General features: G+C 61.3%; 2 protein-coding genes across 7 annotated transcripts in view; one reads left to right on the forward strand and one right to left on the reverse strand.

Moving 5' to 3' along the window:
- BAIAP2 (BAR/IMD domain containing adaptor protein 2) overlaps positions 1-8684 on the forward strand; it is a 63607-nt gene extending 54923 nt beyond the window's left edge. Inside the window, exons 14-15 of one of the 3 annotated variants that reach the window (XM_020875723.2) lie at positions 2345-2390; positions 7891-8684. In XM_020875723.2, coding sequence (XP_020731382.1) covers positions 2345-2372 — 28 coding nt within the window. In that variant the 3' untranslated portion in view covers positions 2373-2390; positions 7891-8684. Of the gene's footprint in view, positions 1-506; positions 1791-2344; positions 2391-7890 lie in introns of those variants that run through there. The other 2 variants (XM_020875720.2, XM_020875721.2) reach the window with 2 other exon arrangements.
- Positions 8685-9380: 696 nt separating this feature from the next.
- The window catches only part of AATK (apoptosis associated tyrosine kinase), a 40151-nt gene continuing 32863 nt past the window's right edge, over positions 9381-16668 (reverse strand). For all 4 annotated transcript variants that reach the window (XM_070479708.1, XM_020875706.2, XM_070479709.1 and 1 more), the window contains exons 9-14: positions 16474-16595; positions 14977-15126; positions 11858-14519; positions 11619-11766; positions 11283-11468; positions 9381-10454 (exon numbers count right to left, since the gene is read on the reverse strand). In XM_070479708.1, coding sequence (XP_070335809.1) covers positions 10414-10454; positions 11283-11468; positions 11619-11766; positions 11858-14519; positions 14977-15126; positions 16474-16595 — 3309 coding nt within the window. In that variant the 3' untranslated portion in view covers positions 9381-10413. The remainder of the gene's footprint in view (positions 10455-11282; positions 11469-11618; positions 11767-11857; positions 14520-14976; positions 15127-16473; positions 16596-16668) is intronic.

Here is a 16668-nt window from a genome sequence, read left to right on the forward strand (position 1 = left end):
CTCTGAGACAGTGAGCGGGGCCTGGGGCGCCTGGTCTCTGACCCTCACCCCGCTGCGCCCTCCCCAGTCCGCTCTGTAGGGCATGGCCCTCAGTGCAGGATGCCCTGACCCCTGGCAGCAGCTGGGGGTCCCTGGGTATCGCCCGTTGTGGGAAGCAGCCCCTCCCGGAGCTGTCTTCATGCTTCCCTTGTGGGTGGGTGGGAGCCAGGCCTGGCCCTGTGCCCAGGCTGGAGCCAAGGACCCACTGCAGCCGCTCTCGGGCCTCTCATCTCTCCTGGGGAGGCCTCCGGGCTGCCCACCGCCACCGCGCGACCCCTTGGCCTGGTTGCTCTGTGGCCCAGCTCTTTCCTGGCGGCCAGGCAGGGGGCTCGGCTGCCCCCTGTGCCTCTGACCGGGGCTTCACCCTGGCCCGGGCTCTGGGGGTTCCCGCCCCTGCTCCCTGAGGGCCAGCTGGCCGGCCGCGGGGACGTGTGTGGCCCGGCAGCTGTCCTCTGCTTTGTTCGCAGCGGCAGCGGCACGCTGGTGTCCACAGTGTGAGGACGCTGACCGGGCAGCCGCTCGAAGAGCCCCGCCGCCCCCACCCCCGTCTGTCTGTCTCCATCGGTTTCTTCCTCCGCTCTCGTTGGTTTCTTCCTCGGTCGTTTTTCTTTCCCACTTGCCCCCTCCCCGCCTTTCGGTTGGTGACCCCAGACTCTGTGATCCCCCAGGGTCCATGGTGCTGCCCCATACCCGCTCCCCGTGTTTACACACCCGCCCCCCCGTGTGTCCCGCCAGGCAGGGCCTGCTGCCAGGCGGCGCGGGCAGGGCATCCTCGCCGCAGCCCCCCTTCCACCGCCGTACTCACGACACGCTGTCCCTATTTGAAGGCTCACCGTGAGCCAGGTCTAAAGTTTGAAGAAAAAGAAAAATTCAAAAAAAAAACAACAAAAAGATGAAAAACAGGAAAAGGACTTTTTTTTTTCCTGAACAACAAAAACAGATATGCATGGACTCCGGTGTACGTACTGTTATCTCGCATCCGACCCCCCAGCGCACACTGGCACCTGTGTCGGGAGAGGGGGGTGCTGGGGGCTCCGAGAGGCTCTGGACCCCGGGGGCGCCCCTCCAGGCCGCACCCAGAGAGGGGCTGGGGCCAAGCTGGGGGGGGCCTCCTGAGGAAGCTGGCCGCTCCTGTGAGGGAGGCCCCGGCCCTGTCCGCCCACCTGCTGGGCCCCTGACGGCTCCCTGGTCCCGGACGCTGCTGAACAATGTGCAGACCAGAGTGCGGTGCCAGCCTCAGGCACCATGGCCGTGACTGCACAGGGCGCTGGCGGGGAGGGGGCCCGGCCGCACTCGGACATTCCAAAGACCTCCAGAGACCACCCCCGCCCCCACGTGTTCTGGAAATCATTTCTCTGACCAGCCCGTGACGGAGTGAGGGCAGCTCCGGGCGCCCCGCTGCCCCCCCACGCCTGCCCCGTCCTCCCTAAACGCTCTCGTGTGTCTCGGTGGCTTCAGAAGCAGACACGCTGGACCCAGTGGCTCCTGGTGTTGCCCTTCACGCCTTGAATCTGGGAAGTGAGTGAGGGCACAGCCGCTCCGCCCTTCCCACCGCAGGAGCCCCCGTGAAGCTGTGGACCTTTTTCTGATGTGATTTAGCCAAACCCTCCCGCCCCCTCCTGTGGACTAGGACGTGCCTGGTAGCGTGTGTGAGAGAAGCAGCTCAAGACGCAGACAGACCCTGTTTTATAATTTAAGGAGAAAACAAAGCCAGAACACGGACCTTTGTTAAAAAAAAAAAAAAAAAAGAACCTTCTATGTTGGTGTTCTAATTTTGCTAAAAGATCTCAAATCCAGGGGATTCCATGCTCAATGGATGAATGTAGACACAAAACCGCAAAACTTGTATGAAGATGTAAAGTGCTGAAAATATTTTTCCTGTTTCCTTTCCCTTTTTTTTTTTTAATCTGAATTGTGCCCTGTACTGCAGTTGTTTGAATAAAAGTTTTATTTATTGCATCCAGTTGAGTGTGGCGCCTCCTTCCAGGCCTGCTGCATGCTTCTGGGCTGTGTGCAAGCCTGGCCACCTCACCAACAGAATGAGGTGCAGATAGCATTGGCCCACATGGCTCTCCCTGGGCGCAGCTGGGGAGGCCCCTGCCCCGGTGAGAGCCACGTGGGCTTGATCCTGGGATGCCCTCCCAGGGCTGGACAACCAGCTCCGCCCTGCGTTCAGTGGGTCTGGCTCCAGACAGCGTGCCTAACTGCCAGGAGCCCCCATCCTCCGTCCAGCTTGCATCCCCTCGGGGTCCTCAGCGCTCCCACCCCTCTACCTGCACCAACCAAGCCTTGTGTTTCCTTGCAGTGCCGATGTGGAAGTGGCCAGATTTTGAGCGGCCCCTGACTAGTTAGTAAGTTGCCCTGGTTTTCTTGTGCTGGTCAGCCTGTGTTCCCAGCAGCTCCGGAGACCCTCTGACCCAGGCCAGAGCAGGATCCGGGGTCTGCTGAGCCTGCCTCCGCTCTCGGCTCCGGCCTTCGCTTCCCTTGGACCTGTCCTTGGGCTCTCGGGTTTCCTCTCTCTGGAAGCTGGCGGGTCTGGCCTGGCCCTCTGTCTGGGTTCCCTGTGCCTCTGCTGGGTGCTTTGGCCACAATCGGGGTGGAGCCTGGTGATCAGCTGCCAGGCTGGCTTTGGGCTTCTTGGGCTGAGTGCCCTTCAGACCAGTCTCCGGGCGTGGATCTGAACCTGGCCTGGCTGGCTCCTGGGCTGGTGAGTATTAAAGCCCCTTGGGGGCTAGGGAGACCAGGGCGGGTCTGGGGACAGTGCCACGGCTGTGGAGAGAGCCACAGGCACGCGCAGGGGAGCAGGCGCACACCTCTGCCCGGCAGGTGGTGGCTCTGCTGTCCATCGTGCCCACGCGCACCTCCCCTCTGCCCTAACGTGGCCGAGGGGCTACGTCAGGCTTTCCAGCTTCCGCCCCAGTGGCCGCCTCTAACTCCCACCTGGTGATGGTCCTTTCCCTGGTGCCCCTGGAAAGCAAGCACCGGCAGCCAGGTGGGGAGAGCCCGCCGCTCTGGGCGCCTGTGCCTGGGTCAGGGCCGCGCTGCTCCCCCGTCCCACCCCAACCCCGCTCCCTGGGAGGATTGCCGCGTGAAGCTGGCACATGGCCCTTTACAAAGATGGCGGTCCCTTCACCCCCTTGCTTGTCACCGTGATGCTGACCTCCCTACGGGCAGCCGGGCCACTCTAGCAGGGCCTGGACCCTCCCTCTTCTTTGCTGCCTTTGTTGGGTTTGGTTTTGGGTTTGGTTTTGGCCACACTGCGTGGCTTGTGAGATCTTGGTTCCCCATCCAGAGATCAAACCCAGGCCCCTGGCCCTGGAAGTGCAGAGTCCTAACTACTGAACCACAAGTAGTTTATCCGTTGTTTGGTGTTTATTTATGTTGCTACCCTTCTCCTGAGCTGCAGTGTAATTCCTGGATAACTGGAGACAAGTGCTCCTCAGATCGCAGTGTGGGGGGGAAATGACTTGGATGCCGGCTTAGCGTGAGCGTCCTGGGCCCTCCTCCCCCCTGCCTCTGTCCCTCCCGTGACGAGATGCTCTGAGACACCTGCATCTCCTGCCCCCAGCCGAGCAGCCCCCATTCTGCTGCCCTTGTGGTCCCTCTGAGTTATCAGGGCCCAGCAGATCTGCTCCCCTGGAGGTACTGAGAGGGGGTGAAGGCCCAGGGAGGCTGGTGCGGCATCTGCCTGGAGTGGAGCCCCGGGGGCACGGTGGACTGGGAAGCACACAGCACAGTGGCCGCGGGGCCTGCCTGTCCTGGTGGTTGTCCCAGGGCAGGGGTGTCACAAGGCACCGCTGTTTGGCTGCGGGACCTTGCTCGGCTTTGCCCAAGCTCACAGCTCTGGGGAAGAGACCAAATCAAGTCCAGAAGGGCCAACGTTCTGAAGCTATGGAAAACACGTGGTAAGAAGAAAACATCTGGGCCAAGTTGGAATACGCGCTGTAACTCCTCCATGCCTCCTGCTCCGGAGTCGCTCCAGGGTACAAGCTGCACTTCGTGCTGCCTGGGTGTTCTCAGAACCACCCCCTTTCTCATTCAAGAAGTGGATTCAGAAGATAACCCAAGGCGGTTCCCCCAAATCCTCAGTGACCAACGTCTTCAGGAGGCTGGACCCGAACGCTGCTCGGCTGCAAGGGTCCCACCCTGTCAGGCCAGGCGGTCTGCAGAGGACTGGGCAGTGGGGACCAGGGGCAGGGGGCTAGCTCACTCCTGCCTTCACCACACCCAGGACTTCAGGCCTGCCCCCATCCAAGAATGCAAATGGATCCATGTAAAAGCTGCCGCTGTCCCCATGTCCCTGCTCAGGAGGGGGACAGAACCCAGCCCCTGCTCCTCTGCCAGAGTGCTTCATGGCCCTCCTTGGGGGAAGAGCCCTGGCATCCTGACAGCTCTGACCCTCGCACACTCTGACATCTCCCGTTTGGGTTAAGAGGTGCTTGTTCCATGTCTGGGTGGTCTGCTGTTGACTGGCCCCAGCATCCGCCCCTGGCCGTGACAGACATTTGCAGGACAGAAAGATCAACAGTGGCCCCAGTCCAAATCTTGTCCTATTTGGTCATCCCAGCATTGACCCCAGCCACCCACCCTGGGTCACTAAGGTGTTCTTGGAATGGCTTATAAGCTTGTTCTTTCACAGAATGTTCCAGAAGGTAGTGGGCACCCATGGGGGCCTTGCCCTTTCCTCTGGTGCTGAAAGGTAGGGGTGTCCCACCCCGGGGTCTCTGGCCAGGGCTTGCAGGAGAGAGTTGCTCCAGAGGCCTGGAGCGATTGCAGCCACCACCTGCTTCCTCTAACCTTGCAGGGTGTACACAGCACACGCTTCCATGGTCACACTGTTTTCCCTTCAGGGTGTACACAGCACACGCTTCCATGGTCACACTGTTTTCCCTTCAGGGTGTACACAGCACACGCTTCCATGGTCACACTGTTTTCCCTGCAGGGTGTACACAGCACACGCTTCCATGGTCGCACTGTTTCGGGCAAGGAGATAAAAAGACAGTGTGGCTCAGAGCCAGGCAGCCTCTTGGGGAAGATCTTCCTGCTGCAGGTGACAATGTGGGTTTGCCACCAATCCTTTTTTTTTTTTTTTTTTTTTTTTATTTTTTTAATTTTTATTAGTTGGAGGCTAATTACTTTACTAATCCTTTTTTTAAATTAAAGTGTAGCTGATTTATAGTGCTGTGTTAATTTCTGTCATATAGCAAAGTGATTAATTTATACATATATATATTCTTTTTTATATTATTTTTCGATAGTTTATCATAGGATACTGCAGGACCTTGTTTATCCATTCTGTAAATAATAATTTTCAGCTGTTAATCCCAAACTCTGGACCCATCCCTCCCCCCCTTGGCAAACAACCACACCTCTGTTCTCTGTGAGTCTGTTTCTCTTCTGTAGGTAAATTCATTTGTATCATTTTTTTAATTCTACTTATAAGTGGTATCATGTGACATGTCTTTCTGATTTACTTAGTATAATTTCTAGATCTATTCATGTTGCTGCAAAATAGCATTATTCCGTTATTTTTTATGGCTGAGTAATATTCCATTGTATATATAATCATTTTTAATTCATTCATCTGTCAATGGACATTTAGGTTTTTCTGTGTCTTGGCTATTGTGAATAGTACTGCTATGAACATAGGGGTCCGTGTATCTTTTTGAATTCCAGTTTCCTTGGGATATATGCTCAGGAGTGGGATTACTAGGTCACATGGCAACTCTAGTTTAGTTTTTTGAGGAGCCTCCATACTGTTTCCCATAGTGTCTGTACCAGTTTCACTCTACCATTTGTTATTTGTAGAGGTTGGTACCTCAGTGTAGTTTTGATTTGCATTTCTCTAATAATTAGTGATGTGTTGAGCATCTTTGCTCATGTCTCTCAGCCATCTGTGTGTTTTCTTTGGACAAACATCTACTTAGGTCTGTCCACTTATTGATTGGGTTTTTTTGCTGTTGAGGTACATGAGCTGCTCGTATATTTTGGAAGTTAAGCCCTTGTCAGTCACATCATTTGCAGATGTTTTCTCCCAGTCCGTAGGTTGTCTGTTTACAGTTTCCTTTGTGCAAAAGTTGGTAAGTTTGATTAGGTCTCATTGATTTGTTTTTGCTATTGCTTCTGTTGCCTTGGGAGACTAAGAAAACATTGGTATGGTTTAATGTCAGAGAATATTTTGCCTATGTTTTCTTCTAGGAGTTTTATGGTGTATTTAAGACTTTACACCATTTTGAGTGTTGTTTTTGTATAGGGTGTGAGGGTGCATTCTGACTTCGTTAACTTACACAAGGCTGGTCACCGACATTTTCTGATGAGACTGTAGGTATGTCGGGACACACTTGGCCAGCGCCCCCTTCTGCCCCCGACTCTGATCAGCACATGTGCCATCCTCCCTTCTCTGGGTCCCCACTTCTGCTGGGTCCCCAGCTCTGGATGGACAAACCTGCCCCACTTCTAGGCCCCCCGGAACCACCTGCCCTGACCCTGGCTGGGGACAGCCAAGGACATAGAGCCCTCCTCCAGGACCAGAGTCCCATCAGGGCAGCAGCCCCCATGGCTGCCTTGCACCCTGTCCCAGGGGCCATGACCCTGGTCACAGCAGAACTGCCAGGCAGTCCCTGCCCGAAGCGTATCTGCACAGACCAGAACCAAGGAGACCAGCAAGGCCCTGAGCGGGGAAGCCCGCGGCCCCACCAGCTGGGTGCAGATGTGCCAAGGCAGGGGTGCAACCGAGACCGGCGTGGGTGCTGCCAACTGTCGGGCAGCGTCTTGGAGACATGGAAGCCACGCTGTGCTGTGTCGGCCTCTTCTCCCTAGTTGTCCCTTAAACAGCTGAGTCCAATGTGCCTCAGTGTTTCAGAAAGTGCCAGGTCCTCAGGCGAACACGAGGGTGCCCCTCCTCGTGCTCCCTTCCTGGGCACCTGGATGGAGTGCCTGCCCAGCTCCCACGGACGCCCGGCCACGCCGGAGGCCACTGCCACCCCAGGTAACGGCTCCGTTCGTGCTGAGCCCTCCGTGTCCTCCGTGCCATCTGTGCTGTCACCCCGGGACTGCCTGCTGTCCTGTGTCGTCCCCGCCCCGGCGGGGTCCTCTGAGCCCATTGGGAACCCAAGGAGGAGCAGCCTCTGTGAGCTTGAGGCCAGACACCGGCCCCGCCGTGTGCTCCTCTCGTTCTGTCTCAGCCCCTTGTCTGGCGCATCTGTCTGTCCGTCCGCCGCCGTCTCGGCACCCAGGGGTGGACACGGCTCCTCTCTGAGGAGACAGTCAGCCCCTCTGCAGGGGCTGTGGGCGTCCACCCCTGCCAGCCCCTTCGCCACGACTGCCTGCGCCTTCTGTCTGTCGTGTGGGTGTGGGGCCGGCCACTCGGGGCCCCCGGGGTGCATGGGCCGGGCTTGTGCGCTCTGCTGAGCTGTCTCTGTGTGTCGATGGCCGTGTCCTTGCAGACGGGCTCAGCTGCTGCTCAGGCAGGTGGCGGGGGGCACACTGGGCCTTGCAGGGAGTTCTGCACGCTGAGCTCGGATGCAGCTTGTGGGGGGCTGCCTCAGGCCACAAAGAAAGGACTGGGGCACATGTGGAGGGAGCAGAGGGCCCCCTACGCCAACCCACCCTGCCCTGGAAGGGTCTGCGGTTCAAGGCAGGACAGGTTTTGGGAGCAGAGGGTGGTGCACTGGGGCTCAGCTGGCCTTGCAGGCGGGGCCAGTTCCTGGCTCTTGCCAGTGGCCTCCACCACCCCCAGCTCTGAGCTGGGAGGCTGACCGGGGGTGGGGTGGGGTGCTGTCCACAGCCATGGGGCAGCACTCAGCGCCTCTCCTGAAAACCACTGAAACAGCTCTTCTCTCCTCTCTCCAGGAACCCCTTCGCCAGCGTCCAGCTAAAGCCAACAGTGACCAACGACAGGTCTGCCCCGCTCCTCAGCTGACCGCCGCGTCTGCGCCCACCGCCTGTGGGGACCCCTGCCCTGCCCTGCCCTGTAACCTGTTTCGTTACAATAGGCTTGTTCCCTGTTAGAGAATTCCCTTCTTCCAAACCCTTCTGCCCCCACCTCAGTCTGGTCTGGGCTGGACCCCGGCTCTTCCCACAGGGTCAGGAGGTGGCACCTGGGCCGTGGTTAAGGAGAATGAGGGGGGCTGGCCCTGGGCCCTGGGGCCAACTTTTCGGACCAGGCATGTCTGTTGTATAGGCCGGGGAGCCTCCAGGGTGCATGGAAGGCCATCCCGTCAGCTTGGGGAGGAACTCAAGGGGAGCCCCTGTCCAGTCAATCACAAGGCCACTCACCTGTGCGTGCCTGCAGGCAGGACACAAGGGCGCGGGGAGGGGAGAGTCTGCCCCGTTTTCTCAGAAGACGGATTTATTAAGAACACGTAACCTCCTGGCAGACTCGTGCCTGGGGCTCTGCTGGGTCTCCCTGTGCCCACGGGCAGTTTGGGGGGCTTCTCCCTGCCCATACCCGAACTCCTACCCAGAAATGGCTGCAGGGGCCCGCCTCTCCTCCCTGGCCCCAAGGAGGGGTCAGTGCTGTGTCCTGGGTCCCCGAGCTGCGTGCCATTGAGGCGGTCCTGGCCCAGGACGTCTGAGTGGGCTTCCCCCCTTGATGCCCTGGCTGCTTCCCTATTTCAGCCGAAATACAAGATTTTAGAAACTTTTCTGGGTCCATGGTATTTGACGTTTGAGGCTGAGATATAGCCAAGCTAACCACGTTGCTGACAGCAGTCCTTACCTCAGGCGATGTCCCAGGCAGTGCTCGCTCACCTCCCAGACCCTCCAAGGAGGTGCTCAGAAGCCCTGCACCACCTTCAGCCTGCCCCCACCCCAGAACACAAAGCCAGGATGGGGTGGGGGGGCTCCGGAGGTCTCTCACCTGGCGGAAGCTGGAGGCAGGCCAGGTGGAGCGAGGCGAGGTCCTAAGACAGATGGTCGAGGTGGGGGTGCACAGGTGCCCCACCTCCTCACACCCCACCTTGCTCCTGGCTCACCACCCCTCCCCCCACCGCTCCGTGCTGAGGGAAAGGGGGAAGAGCTTCCCAGAGGGGTCCCCCTGCCCTGCTAGGCAGGGCCAGCTTACCAGGCTGGATGCGAGGGCTGCAGGCGTCAGTCCCTCTGCCCTGCTCTGGGAAGACACCCCCACCCAGGCACACTGGGGGCCCAAGGTCACTGTCCCCCTCACCAAGGTGTGCCAAGGACATCGGGGTGAAGAGGGTGGCCTCCCTCCTGCCCCCACCCAGTGGTCACAAGGGACTACAGGGACCCCCCCCCCAACCCCCACCCCAGCACAGCCCAGGCCCCGTTCTGCCCAGGGCTTCATCTGCAGACTCCAAAAGAACCACACGCTTAGCATGAAGGCTTTTTCCTTAGCTTTGATTTCTCTTAAAAAACAGACAAAAAAGGAACAAGATCATTGTACCAGCATCCTAAGCCTCAAACTAATAAACAGAAAACCCAAAACAAGTCCCCGCCCACACCCCAAAAGCAACAATAAACTTTACGTCTCTTTGGCAACAATAACTTAAAAGCGTCCCATTTCAGTTTGCTCTGACAACAGCAGTTACAAAAATACTCCGTGTGCTGCCCCACCCCTTCCCACTGCCCCCGCTCCTGCAGCAGCAACCCCCTGACGTTGACCATGGGGTGCACCCACATTGCTTTGGCAGCTGGGCAGGGCTGGGCACTACCTTGCAGAGGGAAGCCATGGGCACCTCCAGACGGGGCTGCAGTGGCAAGACTGCGACCTGAAAGCCCCCCATCTTTCGGGCTGCCCAGCTTGGCCCCTTCGCAGGGCTCCAGCGGGACCGGCAGGAGCCGGCCCAGACCCTGTAGGAAGGGAGCGCTTACGGTCTAGCTGATTCAGTGAAGGGGAAACAGCCACCGACTTGGAGCAGGGGCACGTGAGCCAGGTGACCTCTTCTTGCAACCCTGAACCGGCAGAAGGGGCGAAGCAGGCAGAGGCCGCCCCAGCAGGCCTGTGCCTGCCCTCTCACCTGCAGCGGGGACACAGCGGCCTGCAGTGCACCATAGGAACCATGGGCAGGGCCAAGCAGTCTGACAGCAGGGGCCAGGGCGGAGGGGGCAGCTGTGGGGGGTGGGGGGGTTGTAGGGCATCCCTAGGGGCTAGCAGCAAACCCAAGTGTCCAGGACAGATCTTGCCCCCAGGGCAGCACGGAGCTGCCGTGCACAGATGCGCCACCGTCCAGGGCCAGAGAGGGGCCTCATCCTGCCCTGCTCCTGCAGGGTGCGGCAAGGGGGGGCACCAAAGCGCTGGAAGCTGCTGCTGCTGACCACGGCCAGGATCAAAGTCCCCACCACTCAGTCCATCCTCGCTGCTGCCAGGGACAGGACCAGCAGAGGCTCCAAGGGGGGACAGGGGCCGCCTGGGGCTCAAGCCTCTTTACAGCTGCCCCCAGCACCTGCTGTAGGACCTGGCAAACACATGAGTGAGGAAACACTGGGGATTCAGGGACTCCCACCTGGCCTCGATCCCTGGCTTAGGGGCCACTGAACAGCTGAGGCTCCAACAGGCCTCTCAGCCTGCTTGTCTAGGTGGGAGCTAATTTAGCCTTCCTACTGCATCACCAAGGACCTGGCCCAACAAAACTCAGCATCAGCCCTCTGAAATTCCCCTAACAGACCCAAACAGTACTGGGCTGGCCAGGATCACACACCCGCCTCCTGGTGAGCTGTGCTTGCTGAGACATCCATTAAGGACACACTGTGACAGGCGGGCAGGTCCTTCCCTAGTAGCTGCAGCCGCAGGTCAAGGGCAGCTGGGGGAAGGGCTGGGTCTGCCTGGGGGACAAGATGACTAGGGGCATCCTAGTGGGGCTGAGCTTTCTGGGAAGCCCAGCAGAATGGGGGTGAGAGGTGAGGGCAACCGGGCAGGGATGAGCCCACTTGGTCTGAGGCTGCAGGAGTGGAACTTGGAAGGAGGGGTGAGCTAAGGCCCCTAAGCAGGGCCTGAACCACCTGGGAACCTGAACCACCACCACCTCCCCTGGACGAGGGCCATCAGATCTGAGATGTGCTGGGAGGGGGCGGGCACCTAGCCTAGTCCTAGGAGGGCCCAGCCAGCTCTGTCTGGGGCACTACATCTCCCCAGGGAAGAGAGGACACACGCCAAGGTGGCCACAATGAACAGGCCGGACGTGACTTGACCTCTCCGAGCCTCCGTTCCCCCATCTGAAAACTGAGCTTGTCCCGAAAACAAGAAATAATGAGCCCAGGGCCTCGGCGCCCAACGGGTGCCTTACCTCCCACGGACCCGGAGTCCGAGTCGGAGACATGCGTGATGGAGAAGCGGGACGCAGGCGCTGGTGAGACGGTGAAGCGCGAGAAGGGGCTGGGCGCGACGGACTTGGCAGTCTCGGCGGGGATGCACGAGGCCGGCTCCTGGGCCGGCGTCAGCATGAGACCATCATTCCACTCGAACTCTCCGTCTGCGAGAAACCTGCAGTCAGTTGTGGATGGGATGGGGAGACCCCGCCCAGAGTGTAATGTCACGCCCCGCCTCCACCAGGGTCCGCCCCTCCGCCTCGCCCCACCTCCACCAGGGCCCGCCCCTCCGCCTCGCCCCGCCCCTAGCTCACCCTGTTCAGTCGCAGGGCCTTCGGGGGAGGGGTCAGCCCGCCGTGGCCGGCAGGAGACACTGGGGGAGCCTGGGCTGCCCGGTGGGAACGTGGGGGGTGACTCCTTGGCACCAGGGAAGGGCTCCCCGAGCTCTCGGGTGGGGCTTTCCTGGGGGAATCAAAGCGACACTTGTCGCCCAAGTCTTCCAGTCCCACCGCAGACCCCCTCTCCCCACCCCAAGCCCAGGGTGGCTGCCCACCTGGTCAAAGAGGTAGACAGTGACGTCGTCGAAGAAGGACACAGCTTTCTTCTTGCGCTCCAGGTCCTCGCAGAAGGCCTCGGACAGCAGGCTTGGCATCTTAAGCAGGCTGCGCAGGTTGCGTGCGCTCTGGCTCTCCGCCACCACCACTGGCACGGGCGGCACCTCCTCCTCGCTCTCCTCGCTCGGCTCCTGGATGCTGTAGCAGCGGAGCTCTTCGTCTGACTCATCGCTGTCCTCGCTGTCCTCCTCTTCCTCCTCCGGCCGCCCCTCTGGGGCCGTGGGGAGTCCGGGCAGGGCCAGGCAGAGCGGGGTTCTGGAGGCACCTGAGCCCCCTGTCTGTTCCTGCAGGTTCGAACCTGACAGCAGTCCCAGGGTCTCCTGGAGCTCTGGGCGGTGGCTTTCTGAGCTTGGCCGGACTGGAGTCAGCAAGAATATCTTAGAACTCACGGGGTTGGGCATGGGCGGCACCTGGACTGGGTCTTGGGGCCAGGGAGGCTCCTGCCTGGGGCCTGTGGGGCAGGCGCTTGGCTCTGGGGAAGAGTCCTCAGGCAGTGACAGTGGCAGTGGTGGCACCTCCCTGGGGCCAGCACCCTGTGCCTCCCCGGGGGCCCCCAGCTCAGGGGAGGGCTGTGCAGACTGCAGCCTGGGGCTCTTCGGGCTCTCCAGATCAGGCTCCGGCCTGGGGACTGGGACACCTCCGTGCTTCTCCGTGGGGCCCACGGGGGGCTCTGGCTCCGTATCCAGGTCTGAGAAGTAGGCAGAGTCGCGGTAGGGATTCTTCTCGCTGAGGCCACCTAGGGAGGCAGAGAGCCGAGTCTCGGGCCCCGGGCTCTCACCCTCTGAGGCCAGCTCCCCAAAGGCCTCGGGCTCACAGGGCTCATGTGCCTCCTTGAGTATGAACTCTGGGGACTCGTAGTTCTCCGTGTCATAGCCGCTGTCCAGGGCTCGGAGCTGCCCGCCAGGGGTGCTGACAGCTAATGGGCTGAAGACCTCACAGCCGCCATCACTGGCCGAGGACGGGATGTCCAGGGAGTCCAAGGAGTCGGGGGTCCCCACCTGCTTCTGCAGGGAGCGGAAAGCTGGTGTCACGTCTAGTTTCTCAGCCTGTGGGCCGTCGCTGGACAAGTCAGTGAAGACACCAGAAGTGGCCTCGGTCGTGTCCTCATCTTCACTCCCTGGAGCCTCCAGCTCAGGGGAGCTGCTACCGCTGTCGCTGTCGAGGGTCTGGGCTGGCTCAGTGGCAGGTGCCTGGCTGCCAGTGGGCGTGGGTGAGGCAGGCAGGGTGGGCGGGGTGCTGGCCTCCTCGGCAGGAAGTGGGGCTCCCTCTTGGGATGGGGATGGGATGGAGGGAAGGGGCAGTTGGAGTCCAGCAGACCCCTCGGCCTCCTCTGCAAGCCTGGGCTCTGCCTGGGGGCTGTCACCCCCGCTTATGGCTGCCTCTGCCCAGGGGGAGGCGACCAGGCAGGGGGCAGGTGTCAGGCCCTCAGCAGGATACAGATGGGGGAGGCCAAGGCAGTGGCCCAGCTCCTGACCCAAGGAGGCCCCCTTTGGCCCAAGGAGAGACTCTCTGGGAACCTCTGGGGTCAGAGGATGGCCCAGCTCAGGGATGGCCCACAAGGTCTGCTTCACACCAGGGCAGCAGTCCGTGTAGCCTGAGAGGCCTGGGAGCCAGGATTCCGGCGCTCGACTGCCGCTGTTGTTGTTGGCAGACACGTTGGAGCTCCAGTGTCTGTACTGGGCAGCTCTGGACGCCTCAGCCTCCCCCAGCTCCTCCCCACCTGGGGATAGTCGGTCCCCAGAGCTCCGCGAGGGGGATATGCCCAGTGGGTCCTCAAAGAATGGGGGACAGAAGGCCCCCACGCCCCAGTCGATATCCTCGGCTCCAGGCTCCGCCAGCATCGGTGTCTCTGGTGAGGGTGAGCGGGAGGCGCAGGAAAGGTCACGGGCGTGGCTCTTGCATGGGTAGTAGTCGCAGTGGCCCCAGGGGCCATCCGCGGGCGGCGCGTGGCCGAGCAGCGGCTCCATGACCAGCGAGGCGGCCGTGCTCCCGTCGGAGTCTTCATCGTGGTCACTACCATCGGGGCGCAGGGCGGCGGCAAGCGTGCTGGGGGCACAGCCAGTGCAGTCGGGGTCATGGTCCGCGGCAGGCGCGGGGTCTTCCAGGCGGATGAAGTACTCACTGCCCACCGAGGGGCTGTGAGCGCTGAGCACCGGCACCACGCCCGGGGGCGCGCCATCCGGGACACAGAGCTCCTGCAGGCGCGCTTCTCGGCCCGGGCTCAGGGCGCCCTCTGGTGGCGGGAAGGCCTCGGCGCCGCGGCCCGCTTCCCACTTGTACTCGAAGTTAAGGCCGTGGCTGGTCTCAGTCACTGTCAGCACGTCGTCGCCCTCCGCGTGGAAGCCGTCGCCAGCGAACTGCTCCAGCAGCGGGAAGGAGGAGGTGGCGAGCAGCTCACCCGTGCCCCCCAGGGCCAGGCCTGCCACCCCTAGCCCGGCACCCGCGCTGCCCCCACCGGGCCGCAGTGAGCGCCAGCGCCGCTCGAATTCCTCCTCCGCCTCGGTGGCGCCCTTGGCGCACAGGTAGGACAGTAGCAGGTGCACCTCCTCGGCCGTCGGCCGCTGCTCAGGCTGCAGCCAGCAGAACTGCATCACCTCGTACCTGCGGGAAGGGATGCCCTGGGGCTCAGCCCCTGCCTCCCCACACACAGGTGGTACTGCCCATCCAGGACCCCAGCCCCCAAGGAGTGAGCCAGTCTGCCCCCAGCCAGTCTGGGTTCCCCTCCTGCTCACACTCAAGAGCCCCTGGGGGTAGTTAAGGGAGTCTCCTAAAATGGGCTCAGTGATGTGGGCGATGGCATGGATCAGGGTACCGTTCCCTGAGCCCATTCATCCCTGCCAGGCCTGCAGGCAAATTTGTGTTTTGGGTAAAGAAGACATTTCACCGAGGGCCCGGAAGGTGGCCCAGAGGTCACTGTTAGCCAGGGGGCAGCCAGGGTGAACTGGAAACCCAGGTGGTCAGGAAGAGCCGCTTAGGCTCCAGGGACCCAGAGCACTCCTCTCTGCCTTGGCCTTCCCGCCAAGGACACCTCGCCCCTGCCTGGCACCGGGGGCCTCACCAGCGGTCGGAGAGGGTCAGCTGCAGCTGAGGCTTGGGCAGCTTGAGCTGCTGTTCTCGGACAGCATAGGCCAGCACCTGCCGGTCCGAGTGGTGGGGGTAGGGCTGCGCTCCCAGTTCGAAGAGTTCCCAGATGGTCACGCCTAGGGACCTGTGAGGATGACGGCTATCAGAGGGCTGTCCAAGTGTTCTCGAGGCCTTGGGTGCCAAGGGCAGCTCCCATCATCACACCCGTGACCAGAAGACAGCGCCTTCCTTCAGTAAATGGGCAGGACGTGCCACCTGGGCAGGTCCGAGCCCATGCCCAGGGTGCCTGGACAAATAAAAGCCAGACTGGCCTCCCACCAGCCAAGTCCATTTGTTCATTCATTCATTCATTCCCATGCCGGGCTGAAACTCAGACACTGCCAGGGGCAGGAGCTGCCCTGGAGAAGCTCCCAGTCCCACCAGGCTCCTGCGGAGGCTGGAGGAAGGGAGTTGGGGGGCCTAGGGACACCCTAGCCAGCATGAGTGGGCCAAGGGAACTGGCCAGGCAGTCAGCGCACTGAGGGCTGGGAGAAGGCAACTGGGATCCTTCCAGTGGGTGGTGGCTTCCGCCAGCTCCTGGGGACTCCAGGCCTTCCTGGGAGGCTAGGGGCACAAGGGACAGACCAGGTTTGGCAACAGAGAAGTCACAGTGGCCTTGGCCAAAGTCATCTGGGGACACCAGTCAGTGTGGGTGAGCAAGCAGGCAGGGGAGAGTCAGCCACATGGAGAGTCGAGCGGGGAAATGGAGTGTCCGTGTCGGGGGCAGAATTAATGGTTCAGGGGAGACCCCTGGAGGAAGGAGGGCTGAACCCTGGATCCAGGCCCTGAGGGTTCATCAGGAGCAGAGGGAGGCCGGACAGGCCTCAGGCTGGAAGGGCACAGGAGGGGAAAGCAGAGATGGGTCAAGGCCAGGAACGGGGGACCACCATGGCCAAGCCTCTAGAGGCTGCAGTGCTGGGTCCAAACACCTGCCCAGCCTAGTGCCTCCAGGCTGTGGTCACAGGAGACCCCCAGCCCCTACCCACCCCTCACATGGGAACAGGTGCTACCACGATGCCCCACGTCTCAACTTGCTACTCTACCCTGCCATCTCCAGGCATTGGCCCAGTAGATCCTGTGAGGGGACAGGAGGGGCAGGGCTTCCTCCACAGGCCCTTCAGCTCTGCCCGCCCCGCTGCCATGAGCCTTGGTCATGGCTCCAGAACCCCCACGACCTCACCTGGGGCCGTGTTTGGCCACCTCCTACAGGGCAACAGGGCTGGACAGACAAGCACAGCCTCCCACACGTGGCCAGTCTGCATCCCCTCCAACGCCAGGGAGCCTGCGGGTGGGCAGGTGGGACTCAGCCCCTCAGTGCCCCAGGTCCTCACGGGACATGCACTCGGCACCGGGCGGGGCCGCCATGAGGGCTGCGGTCGCAGACAGGCAGAGCGTTGTGGCGTCTTCACAGGGGCGCCGGGCTCACACTCACCACACGTTGCTGGCCTTGGTCTGGTCCACCACCAGCAGGTTGGAGTGCACCTCGTCCACCAGCTCAGGCGCGATCCAGCGCAGCGGCACCCACAGCTGGTCAGCCGTCACGAAGTAGTCCTCCTGTTGGCATGTGCGACAGGGTCACCCCTGGGCCCTGCGCGGGCGGCCCTGCCCTGGTCCGGCCCCCCCCACT

This window comes from Odocoileus virginianus, chromosome 17, assembly GCF_023699985.2.
Source record: "Odocoileus virginianus isolate 20LAN1187 ecotype Illinois chromosome 17, Ovbor_1.2, whole genome shotgun sequence".
NCBI classification, from domain to species: Eukaryota; Metazoa; Chordata; class Mammalia; order Artiodactyla; family Cervidae; genus Odocoileus; species Odocoileus virginianus.